The 14,092-nt window shown below is 34.7% G+C and overlaps 1 protein-coding gene across 1 annotated transcript in view; it reads left to right on the forward strand.

Annotated features, from left to right (window-relative positions):
* The first annotated feature begins 10,659 nt into the window (after positions 1-10,659).
* Positions 10,660-14,092, forward strand: part of LOC107654050 (cGMP-dependent protein kinase 1-like) — a 178,757-nt gene continuing 175,324 nt past the window's right edge. The window contains exon 1 of the mRNA XM_016440947.1: positions 10,660-10,925. Within this exon, the coding sequence (XP_016296433.1) occupies positions 10,660-10,925 (266 nt within the window). The remainder of the gene's footprint in view (positions 10,926-14,092) is intronic.

Genomic DNA, 14,092 nt, shown 5'->3' on the forward strand with positions numbered 1-14,092 from the left:
TAGAAAGAATATCTCTTTGGATTTGAGACTTTAGTCTTTGCAACTTTACAGATCTTCTTTATGCACCAAGAGCTTGTAACACTCCAAAGAGAAAGGAAACATTGAAATCGCATCATATGACCCCTTTAAGAATGGAGTAATGGCTGAATATTCACACTCTTTATTGGCATTGATGGTTTCATTAAGAATGGAATCTTTCCATTCCACAAAAGATTCTTTATAGTGGAAAAAGTTTCTTTAGATTATTAAAGTGTTTTGCACACTAATAAAAAAAAGTGTTCACTGAAAGGTTCTTTGGAGAACTAAAAATGGTTCCTCTCTAGTGAAAATCTCCCTTTGGAAGCTTTATTTTTAATAGTGCGGCATTGTCATCAAATAAATAAAAATGTAAAGTAAAATAGAAAAAGTTATTTTAAGCTGTAATAATATTTCCTAATATTACTGTTTTTAAGTCAAGTCAAGTCAAGTCAGGTTTATTTGTATAGTGCTTTTCACGATACAAATCATTGCAAAGCAACTTTACAGCAAATTAAGTTTCTACAATATTTAGTGGTAGCTTATCAGTGGTGACTGTCAGTTAATGTACATATGGCAGAAATGTATGGAAAAATCAATTTAAGACGTAATAAAACAGACGATGAACACTATTAACAGCAATTATTATATGATGCAATCAAACTTATAGCAAAATGTGGTAGTTCTGTATGTTGTTTCAGGGTTGGCATCATCTGAAATATTTTGTAACTGATACGGAACTTAATAGGTAGCCAGTGCAGAGACTGTAGAATTGGGGTAATATGATCATATTTTCTTGACCTGGTAAGGACTCTAGCCGCTGCATTTTGGACTATCTGTAGCTTGTTTATTGAAGATGCAGGACAACCACCTAGCAGTGCATTACAATAGTCCAGTCTAGAGGTCATGAATGCATGAACTAGCTTTTCTGCATCAGAAACAGGTAACATGTTTCGTAACTTGGCAATGTTTCTAAGATGGAAGAATGCTGTTTTTGTAACATGGGAAATATGATTTTCAAAAGACAAGTTGCTATCTAATATAACACCCAGATTTTTCTGGGTGTTACTGTGTTTTTACTGTGTTTGTGATTAAATTAATGCAGCCTAGGTTAGCATGAGAGAATTTCATCTTTTCAAACTTTTCTTATGCATAATAAATGTGTCTTTAACCCTGAAATTCTATAGCTGCCTTTATATTTTTAGTAACAAAACCATTAGTAACCTTGAGCCTTGGAGAGTCTGAAAACTGTTGCATATGTCAACAAAATTGGCCTTATTTTTCTGGTTTTACCTCCTAGATTGTTCTTACTTTCCATTCTACACCAGGTATTGACAAAGTAAACATGCTACTGCTGATGTCTTGTTGTCAAGGCCCAGTGTTTGCTGTCTCCTGACTTGTTTGTTTGACTTTGATATGGGCAAGTGGTCCCATGGTCCCTGTGCTTTCACGACAAACTCTGCTGTGCACTACATAGAGTCTGACCTGAGTTTCACGTGAATACAGCATTAACTGACGTCCATGAAGTTCACTAAATGTGAACTGAAGACCAAAAGCTTTTATATTTCATCAACATCATTTTTTTCTGTTTACAATGTTAATCACAATTCAGATGTAGCAAGCAAAATGGCATGGCGAGTGAAACAGCGCCCCCTTGTGAATAAAAGCACCTACTGTCTGATGCAAATAGGGTGTATGAGGGCATTATTTTTGATTATATCAGGTTCAACCAATCAGAGGGGTGTCCGGTGATTCATTCAGTGATTCACACAACTCTTTGCCTCTTTAAATGCAAATGTGGTTATGGAAAGACATATTGTCTAAGATATATTGAAAACACTTCCACAGATAGCAACAAAGAGAATATATGCAGCACAGCAAAAAGCCTGAGAGCTATTGAGTCTTAAAATGCTTCTTTTACAGAGTGCTATTGATTTCTGTTTGGTCCATGTGCAAATTGGGCTTTCTTTACTCAAGCTCTGTCAGCAGCTGCCTACAAAAACAGTAACACACACACACACACACACACACACACACACACACACACACACAAGATCCCACCGTAAGGATTTACACAACTCCATTTCACTGAAGTGTGTGTTTTTCTCCGTATTGTGTTATGTAACTGTTTTCTGAATTAAACAGGCAGTGCTTATGAATTCCAGTGAGAGTGTCCAGTTTGTTTTGCATCATTAGTGGTGTTCTTCTCTATGGCTTGTGCTCCTCAGGATGACCTCCTCTGACACTTTATACACTGGGAGGAGAAAATTCCTTAGTCTAGAACCCTGTACCGTATCGATGCAGTTACAAAAGATGTTTTTCTTCTAAATAAAATCATTCAAGTTTCATAATATGCACTTCATGAGCTGCATATATTTAGTTCTGATGTTGCTCTGAAGTTAGCAGTGTTTCAAAATAACAATTCTGGTGAAAACTGGCCTTATTTTAAATTCCTTCCTGATATAGTACAAATAAGACCCCCCCCAAAAAACAGCGGTTTTCTATGGCTGAAAAAAGTATAGCAGGAGGTAAGTCAGCAAAATGTCAGAGGGACCTCATCATTTGAACAAATTAGTTCACCTAACACTCTGACCCAGTATTATTTTCCTTCCATAAAACATAAAATTAGATGTTAGGCAGAATGACTTCATGCTGCCAGACTCCAAAAAGGTACAGTAAAGCACAATAAAAGTCATCCATGTGAGTTATGAGTTATATTAGTAGTCCTCTAAAGCCATACAATGCAGAATTTTAAGCCTTTCACCATTTCCAACAAATAATACACAGGAAGTTATTCATTTTCAGTGGAGAGTCGTATGGGAGCTGCTTGGAGTTCTGATCAATGCAGAATTTTCTAAATTGGATCTGAGCTTCGGGAGAGTCAAAATATTCAAATTTGTGTGGTTAGACCATATGTAACTGCTAGACCAGATATAATGTTATATTTCAATCAAAACTATGAGCATGAAGTGAGAATTAACAAAAATGTTTATTCACCAGGTTAATGAGTGGATTGTAACAGCAGCTTCACAACCTGTTGAAAGTTCCATGCAACTGCCACTAGGGGAAAACGGTTCGCAAATTTTGGAGGTAGTAGAAAAGCAGCTTTATTATTCCCTCTGCTAGAGCTCTCAAATATTAAACTGCCTTCAAGTGCACCTAGGACTCTCAAACCTCTGAGTCAGGCATTTGTTATTATGACGTGGCACGTTTAAGTTGGAAACATTACACAGAAATAGCCAAAATTAAACAAAAAAATAGTTATATTGTGAACAATAAGCCCAAATAACTACCTTTGAGTTCAAAATTATGAAAAATATTAATTTGTATAACTTGGAACTCGTAGACTTACTATTTCTTGACTCCACTTGAATGGCACATATATGTGTTGCACCAGGTTCTTGTGTGTCAAGTTTAAAAACACCACCGCAGATTAAAGCTATATCACAGGGAAAGATGATCGGTGATGGACTTTAATTTAAATTTTTGGGTGAGCTGTTCATAGAGTCCTCTCTGGCAGGTTGCTGTTGTACCCAGACATAGTGTACTGTAGCTAATAGAAGCATTTCCCACTGGAATGCTAACCAAGCCATTTAACTCCCTCTTCATAAGCATAAGGAGACTCAATTACAGACGTGATTGTAGCGAGATCAGCTGGGAGTGAACTTCAGTTCTCTCAAATCACATATCTGCGTGGAAATACCATTAGTTCACCTTTATCTGATTTTAATTCAGGTTAACTACACCTTCAGATATGTGCTATTAGGCAAGGTAATAAGACGAGAGCCATAATGTAAGATAACGGGCACTTTTAAAGTATTTTTAAATCTATTTGATAGCCTGCTATATCCGCATTTAGTACTGCAGCTAGTGCATTTTATGTGAATTAATAAATAGCATGCTTTGAGTTATGTTTCAAAGGGTGGCTTTCTTAGGGATAACTGGCTCTTGCTTGGTTTGTAATATGCCTTTTCAGCTTCCATATGCTGTTGATAATTATAGACTTTGTTACGATTTGTGGTAAAAATAACCCATGTACCTATTGCATATTCATTTTTGCGGTTTCCACCTTTGTCTACTGTTGTTTTTTATTAGCTTCTTCCATTTTCTTCTTTGACTAGATATGCAACTGAAGCAATGACCCAACCAAACCAAATAAGTGCAATGGTTTCTTAAAAAATAATTTGTTAGAGTAAAACAGTTTGTTACATCATCCCAACCAGCCCAACAATAAATACCATGAGTTTTGGGTGTTACATACACATGTAAACAAGCTCATGCAAAGAAGTTTCTACATTTTAAAGAGCACATTTAGCAAACTTGTAGAACACATTTGACTGATAGAAGATCTAAATGTGACTGATGGACCTCATCAGGGTAGCGACATATTTAATAAAAAAAAAAAAAATACAGTAATACAGTGTGTTAAATAGTTTGCACTGTTGGTTAACAACCGATTGTTCAAACTAATAAAACATATTTCCAGAAAAAAATCAGTAGGCAAAAACACCATACAACAATTTTTTAAGTTAATTACGTGATCTTTAGCCTATACAGTGCATGCCATTGCAAAGACTGTAACGTTAAGTCTATTCCTCACAGCCTTGTTTTCATCTGTTAAATTCAATATGACGTCATAGAGGTTTCACGATATACTTTTATTGACAATAATCATGATATTTAAACATTTAATAACATTATCGTGTTAATTAGAGGTGTAGCAATATACATAGGCTAACGCAATAACTAAACTCTCACATGCAATTTACGTTTCATTCATACTTGACGCTGGAGGACTCGCAGAAGTAATTAAACAAATGCCTTTCCAGGAAATCCCTTATATGGACATATGCTGAAGCTGAATAAAATGCAAAAGCAAATGTTTTGACTGATGAAATTTGAAGACAATATGGATACATCATTGTGACAGTATGGATTATCTGTGTTCTTCAAGCCATCTTGGGTATTTTTCATAAGAATAATGTATATTTATAATGCAATGCTAATTGATATAGCTGTCTGGTCAGCTATCCTTGTGGGGACTCTCCATAGGCGTAATGCACACACACACACACACAATCAATATATTATCACAATATATTATCATATGTTATGATAAATTCTTTTGGCCACAATAATTATGTAGTGAAAATCTGATATTGTGACATCCTTAATGACGTCTAACCTGACTAAGGTCTATGCAAATAAAAATAATAAAAAACCTACAGCGTTTAACTGTGCATGCAGTTCAGATGAATTTTATTGATTCAGCTGCACTGACACTATCGGATGAGAACACATTTCTACTGAATTGAGCTGGGAAATGACTCTTTTTTTCTACTCTGAATTTGCAACATCAACACTATTATTAATAATAAATTGAATCAACATTGAACTGAATTGATCTGAATAATATTGCTTTCTGTAGAGCTGCTTGTAGCTCAGTTGAATTTGTTTCATAATTGATGAACTTTTCAACATTGACGCTGTTATTCAACTGAACTGAATAAAGTTCTAAAATGTTATTAGACTTGACTTGACTTGCAATGAAAGTCAAGGAGGTCCAACAGTGTAGAGAATTTTCAAAATATATTCACTGGTGTTCCAAAAAATACAAGCAAACCCTCATACAGGTTTGAATGACATGAGGGTGAGTAATGGTGACAGAAACTACATTTTGGGGGGAACTATCCCTTTAAGACTGAAAAAGTCACCCCAGGCTGCTCACTGGTCATGTGTCTAATAATCACTATGTCATCACCATCCAAAATTGTTCCAGCTCTGATTCACAATGTTTTATTATATGTACCATTCAATGTATGATGATATATTATACCTCAAAAGGTTCTCCCCATTTTTCTGGTGCATCATGCAGATGCTTATCTCTCCTGACAGTTTCTTATTGCTTTGTCGAAACCAGTATGATACAAGTGCCCTGACCTTTTCATCCGTACACTCGCTCCATGGTTATGGATATGGCAATGGGGGCTGAGACAGACACTGAAGGACCTCTGTTGAATTTGAATACCTCTGCTGCCTGAGGGCTGAGTTTGGGAGGTGGAAGTACACATATGCTGGGTTAAGATTAGAATTACCATCTGCTGTCAAACCATTTGTTCTTAGCTCTGTGAGGCGAAAAATTACATTTGAATTTAGATTTATTGGCGTGATTGTTTTGCATACAATATTGGCACAGCATCCAGACATACACTCACTCTCACACACACACGCCTTAAAAAAGTACTACTGGTCAAAAGTTTTTAATGTTTTTGAAATAAGTCTCTTATATTCAACAAAGCTGAATTTATTTGATAAAAACAGTAGTATTGTGAAATATTATTAAAATTTAAAATACCTGTTTGTTTTCTATATATTTATATTGTATATATATTTTAAAATGTAATTTATTCCTGTGATTCAAAGCTGAAATTTCAGCATAATTACTTCAGTCTTCAGTGTTACATGATCCTTCAGAAATAATTTTAATATGCCGATTTGCTGCTTATTATTATAAAAAAAGAAAGAAAAAAGAAAGAAAGAAATTAATACTTTTATTCAGCAACGATGCAATACATTGATGATCTTATCAAAGAATCCTGAAAAAAAAAACATGTATCACAGTTCCCCCAAAAAATATTAAGCAGCATAAACTGTTTTCAACACTGATAATAATAAAAACCATTATTAATAATTGAGCACCAAATCAGCATATTAGAATAATTTCTGAAGGAACATGTGACACTGAAGACTGGAGTAATGATGCTGAAAATTCAGTTTTGCACCACAGGAATAGAATAGAATAGAATAGAATAGAATAGAATAGAATAGAATAGAATAAAATAAAAATTGCACAGAGAAATGGCACTTTGATATAAAAAACAGTATTTGCAGCTGTAGAAAAGAGGCATCATCTTCTGTGAGTTCTTTCAGCTGGGTCCTGTCTCCGGGAATTTGTATGAGGGCACTTGATAAGGAATTTGATAATGGCTCCGCGTTATCGTCTGGGCAGAACTATTGTTCCAGCCACCAAAGACAGATTCACAAATAACCTGCCTGATTTATCTCAACTGCTCTGTGTACCAATAAGTACACATGAACTAGACGAAATAACTAGCAACATGGGCATTATCTTCTCTAATACATTAGAAGCTGTTGCCTCAATCAAATTGAAAAAGGTTAGAGAAAAACGTACTGCGCCATGGTACAACAGTAATACCCATTCTCTCAAGAAAAAAACTCGTAGTATTGAGCGCAAATGGAGAAAAACTAACTTGGAAGTTTTTAGAATTGCGTGGAAAAACAGTATGTCCAGCTATAGACAGGCTCTAAAAGCTGCCAGGGCCGAGCATATCCACAAACTCATAGAAAATAACCAAAACAATCCTAGGTTTTTATTTAGCACAGTGGCTAGATTAACGCTATATAAATAAAGGTGACTTGACTTGACTTGACTTGAGAGTCACATCCTGGCAGGAGTGAGATCTGAGCACTGCGGCTTCAGCGGATGAGAGAGGTGTTGAAAAGACAAGATTCATCCCCTGGCAATTATAACAGCCATGGAAGTAATCTGTTCCACCACAGGGGATCAGAGTGAGGGTGCTGACCTAAAAATAAATCCCTGTCATTGAAGTCCCATTGAAAAGCTGCAAAATAACAAACAATGCCCACATCATGGTGACTTTCAGCAGTAGTTCTTTCCGTAATTCTCTCTGGGGCGCAAAGGAATAGTTCAAATTCTGTCATTGTTTACTCATTCTCAAATCATGGGGAGAATATTTGAATAATCTTCATGCAGTTTTCATCCATTCAACATTTCACACATTGCCTGTCAAGCTCCAAAGAGGACAGAAAACCCATAATGGACTGTCTATACAAATAGAGTGCAGCATGGCTGATGTGTTTTTGTTGGCCAAAACAAAGTTAGTATTTATCACTTATGGTTCCATCGTCCCCAAAAATTGAAAAAAAATTATTTTTTTTTTAAATGTACTCATCCTCCGGCCATCCAAGATGTAGATGAGTTTGTTTCTTCATCTGAAATGTTTTTTTGGAGAAATGTAGCATTCCATCACTTGCTCACCAATGGATCATATGCAGTGAATGGGTGCCGTCAGAGTGAAAGTCCAAACAGCTGATGAAAACATAACAGTAATCCACAAGTAATTCACACCACTCCAGTCCATCAATTAATGTCTTGGGAAACAAAAATCTGCATGCTTTTAAGAAACAAATCCATCATGAAGACGTTTTAACTTCAATCCGTTTTTTCCCCCAGCTAAAATACAAGTCCTCTATCCATAATATTGCTTTTTTTTTCTGTGAAAAAATTGTTTCCACCTGAATCAGGAGAGAAATATGCTCAGATCAAGGACAGTTTACAAGCAAAAACAGTCCAAAACAGTTCTAAACAAATGTGTTGATAGATTTTAATGTGAATTAATATTGATTTTGGACTGATGTTTTGGCCAGAAGATACGATTCAAACTTAAAATGCTTTATTAATGGATTTGTTTCTTACAAACACACAGATTTTCACATACAAGATGTTAATTGATGGACTGAAGTCATGTGGAATACTTGTGGATTATTGTGATGTTTTTATCAGCTGTTTGGACTCTAATTCTGACGGCACCCATTCACTGCAGAGGATCCATCGGTGAGCAAGTGATGTAATGATGTAATAATTTTGTATGTATGTATGGACTGTTTGAATGGATATAAGGGTGCAGAAATTAATTTTTTGTGTGAGCTATCCCTTTAAGTGCTCTTCTGCATTCATACTGAGTAAATCTGTAGTTAAGAGTCCCGGCCCCCTCCTTTCCCATCACAGTCTCTCAGCAACATCAGCTCAGGAAGAGTCTCCTCCTCCCTCCATTTAGATAAATCCCGCTGTTGAGGCGCATGATGACATAAACATTATTGATTTTGCAACATCCTGTCTTCACTTAGGAACGCTCTACAGTTTCTATGAGAGAAATCATATGCATTACAGGAAGACCACTGACTGTCAGACCATTGAATGTTTGTCTGAAAACTGATACTCCTTCCCCTAGAGAGCTGCGGATGGCATTGCCTCATTGGGATGAGATAACCAACCATGCTCAAATTTTGTGAATCACAGCAGGTTTTCACTTATGTGACATAAACAGAGCAGAGAGAACAGAAGTCAAGGTGACCTGATCAGTCAGACGGAGAAGACAAATAACTAAACAAACAAAACAGGCTACATTGTTTTTGATAGAACTTCGCTGAGAATTAATTAATAAAGTCAAAATGGAAAACTGACCCAGTAACATAGTTGTTGTGCACTGAAGTCTTAGTCTATAGGGTCGAACAGCAAGAGCTTTTTCCATACTTCACATCAGTGGGTCTGTAAAGATTAACTTTAGCTTTTCTTGGATGACTGGGTACTGAGCTAAGGCCACAATATGCATAATATGATATCTGAAATGTTTCCATTCAGAGACTGGAAATAACATCTTTCGCTGAATGCAAAAAGATTGTTTTATAGGCCACCAGATAAAGTAAAATAAGAAAAGAACAAATTTAGAGCAACATTTTTTTCTTGTCCTTACCAAGAATATCAAGAATTTAGCGTCAGTGGTGACTCTGGTTACATGGTTGCATAACTATATGGGAAGACCTGAAGAAGCCAGAATAAGAAAGTAATGTAATGTAACTCCTTAATAAATTGCTACAATGCAGAGGATAAAAGTAACTCACAATCCTAAAAGTAAACAAATAAACAAACAAACAAACAAATAAATAAATAAATGTCAGTAACAAACAACAACCAACCTAATATATTTCAATACAATTTATTATATCTTTTTAAATAAATATTTTAGTAACAAACAACAACCAAACTAACACATTTCATTACAATTTATTATTATTTTTTTTTTAATCAAATAAATAGGCTTTTATGATGCAGTAACAAATAGCAACCAAACAAATACATTTCACAATTTATTTATTTTGAAATCAATCAATCAATAAATAGAATATTATTTATATTTCCGTAGCAAACAACAACCAAACAAATACATTTCAATACATTTATTATCTATTTTTAATAAATGAATGAATTAATAAACAAACAAACAAACAACTAACACCTTACAATACAATTTATTGTTTTTAAGAAATAAATATACTGCTATTTATTTTGCAGTATCAAACAACAACCAAACAAATCAATACATTTCACAATTTATTTATTTTTAAATACACAACCAAACAAACTAATAATAAACAATTATTTTCTTTAGAAAACGTATGTATAAATAAATAAATACATTTTACTGTTTTTCAAGAAGGCATTACTTGCATACATTATTGTATTGAATGCTGCATACACACTAAAGCACGTCACCAATAATATGATATGATATGATATGATATGATATGATATGATAATTGATTCTATCTGAGGCTCCAGCGCGTGGTAGACAGAAGCGGAGTGACCAGGTCTCTCTGGGGAAGGAGGGAGAGGGACATCTAATTGGTTTCTCAATGAAACAATCGTCCTAGTCTGCAGGAAGGGAGCGCACGGAGCGCAGTTGATCTGTGCTGAAGTAAATCTTGACTATAGAGTTGGAAGAACATCATTCAGCGGGTGTTTATTCGGTCCAAACTTCTAACATGAGCAAATTAGACGAAGAATTTGCCAAGATGCTGTTGACAAAAGAGGAGCGGATAACGGAAATGGAGAGGCTGCTGTTGGCGAAAGAGCAGGAGGTGAATGAACTGAAGAGAAAGCTGCACAAATGTCAGTCAGTGCTGCCGAGCGCTATTGGACCCGGACCCAGAACCAGGCGCGCGCAGGGCATCTCCGCGGAACCGCAGACCTTCAGGTCCTTCCAGGACTTAAAGAGCGAAGCTTTGCGCAAACACCCCAAGTCGGACAGGTAAGAGCCCTTCGTTTACTATCTATAGACGTGTATTCTTTGCATTGGTGTCAAAACCAGGCTGTGGATGGTTTATGACCGAATCGAGTCTCTGTTACCCGGCGGTGTGACTATACTACTGCACTATACAAGAGTACATGGTAACACTTTATATTAAGGTGCTGTAGTTACCATGTTATACATATTTACTATAGAAATAACAGCAAATTATGCATAATTACAAGTGACTAACCATAAACTAACCATTAACACTATAATAAGTACATAGTTAAATAGCAATTACATGTGTAATTGCACTGTATCAATGTCAATGTATTTAACTATACTATACTATACTATACTATACTATATGACAAATTATACTACTATACTATACTACGCAAAACTAAATATACACAATACTATTCTACAAAGGTATATGCAAAATTGTATTATAACATTGCAGAACACTATTATACTATACTATACGGCTAATTATACTACTATACTATGCTATGCTATGCTATACTATACTAGCTATTTAATATGTACAATAATATGCTACGAATGTATATACAAGATTGTATTATCAAATTGTAAAACACTACTATACTATACTATACTATACTGTACTGTACTATACTATACTATACTATACTATACTATACTATACTATGTATTCTATATTATACATAGTACTATACTATACTATACGGCTAATTATACTACTATACTATACTATACTATACTATACTATGCTATGTATTCTATATTATACATAGTACTATACTATACTATACTATACTATACTATACTGGCCTAAATCTGGACTGCAAAAAATTCTAACTTTCAATCGGATCATTTTTTTTTACACTTTTTTTTTTACACTTTGTGATATTTTTACACAATATTTTTTTTTTCACATTTTTACAATGTGAACACAGTTAAGCCTAACAGGTTTATACTATACTATACTATACTATACTATACTATACTGTGAAAATGATTTCAACCTTTTGATTTGTGCAAAGGATAGTAAAGTTTCTGAATTTGCTTGACTAATATACAGATGGGTATCGTGTGTCACCATTGTGTTTCATTGCAGAAATCAGTTCTTAGACGCTTTAGTCATTTACTTGGTATATATTTCTCCCAAGTTTTAGTACTGACAAAAATGTACTGTAGTTTAGAGCAACTTTACTCACTAAATGCGTGCAGCACACATGGTTTTAGAAAAAAAGGTGGTCAATTAGTGTAATAAATAGATTTAAAATGCTTCTGTTTTTACTTTCACCAGTTTTGCCTCTAAATTGTAATAGAATAAGATACTCTTTATTAAAGTGTGTGTAGTATTGAATCAAACTATATGCATGCATCATAATTAGCTGACATTAACATTTATAAATGTTGGTTCAACGATGCCTACAATAATGCATTCACATACAGTAGAAGTCCACATCTGGTCTAATGCTCTCAGACATAAAAGCTCTCTTTCACAGTGTTGCTCAGTGTCCAATAGCCCTAACCTTGTTGAATATTTAATGCTGGCTGTTAAATATTTAATGTCACAGATATTCACTCCTATATTTAGGATTCATATATTGTAACTTTTGACTTTTCCTGGAAAAATGTGGAATGTCCCGCATTTAGCGGGAATAAGTAAACCCCATTTCTGTAAATGTGTATCTTTATTAACCTCTGCAAGGGTCAGCGGGAGCTGTAGCTTTCTGAATATGGTTGAGATCAATGCTACATTTTCATTTCGCTTTTGAATTTAATAAATTGAAAAATGCCGTTTTGGATCACAATAAGCAGTTTTGCCAGTTCTTTTCATCTATTGGCTGTCCTTAAACCACCTAAAAACTGAAATAGCTTCCTGTTAGTAGCCACTAGATGTCAGCAAAATATCATCATCCCACGACGGGTTGATATTAAAACGGAAGAATCTAATGCAATGATATGATATGACAGTGGGCTCTATACTAAGACCTATCATGAAGTGTGGATGGAAAAGATTTTTGGTTAATGATGCCATTGTAATGCCCTGCTTACTTACAAGCATATTTATGACTGTGTAAATAATTTATTCAACAATTAAAAGTGACAGAGAGTAATTGAGTGAGTATTTGTCTGTGTCATGTGATCTCAGCATGGCGGGGAGCAGCCCCATGTAGGATAGAAAAGCTTTTTCTAGGCCACTGATACGACTATAGCCTTTCATATAAGCTATTCACTTAGTAGTATTTTTTTTTTATTATTGTGGAAAAAATGCACAGTTAATACATTTAATTGAGGTTTAAATGAAGCCTTTAATGATTCTTTCATTGAAAAGAAAGCTGAATTAAACAGCTTTTGAAATATATATATTTTTGTAACATTATAAATGTCTTCACTGTTTTGATAAAATGAATGCATTTTTGCTGAATAAAATTTAATTCTTTCTTTCTTTCTTTCTTTCTTTCTTTCTTTCTTTCTCTTTCTCTTACTTACTCCAAACTTTTAAGTGAATCACAGTTTCCACAAAAATATTCAGCAGCAGAAACTTTTTCAACAATGATAAGAATACGAAACGTTTCTTGCGCACCAAATTATCTGAAGGAAAATTTCTGAAGGATCATGTGAAACTGAAGACTGGAGTAATGATGCTGAAAATTCAGCTTTGCATCACAGGAATGAATTATATTTATATAATATTTCACAATATTACAGTTTTTAATCAAATAAATACACCCTTCTCATAAGAAACAACCTATATATATATATATATATATATATATATATATATACAGTATATGAATCTGGGTCCCGAGATGGGCCGACCGAACCGTTCAGTCAAAATCAAGCACGTCATCAGAGAGATTGCAACACGAGCTAGATTTTCAGTAAAAGCTAGATAATGGACCGTAAAAAAGGAAAGGTGGTGCAGAAAAACGTTGAGAAAGGAAAAAAAAAAGGGCTTAAGTCCAACGCTGCTAAATGTGTAAAATTAACCGATCTCTTTTCAAAAGGTTTAAATTCGGCTGCTGCAGCGGAGGATACAGCTAGCACAAGTCATTTTCACACTACTTCTGCCAGTTAGCGCCTGTTTTTTTTTTTTTTGACAGTAGCCTACATTGTATTAAAGGGGTCATATGATGCGATTTCAATTTTTCCTTTCTCTTTGGAGTGTTACAAGCTCTTGGTGCATA

This window comes from Sinocyclocheilus anshuiensis, unplaced genomic scaffold, assembly GCF_001515605.1.
Source record: "Sinocyclocheilus anshuiensis isolate Anshui unplaced genomic scaffold, SAMN03320099.WGS_v1.1 scaffold454, whole genome shotgun sequence".
NCBI lineage: Eukaryota > Metazoa > Chordata > Actinopteri > Cypriniformes > Cyprinidae > Sinocyclocheilus > Sinocyclocheilus anshuiensis.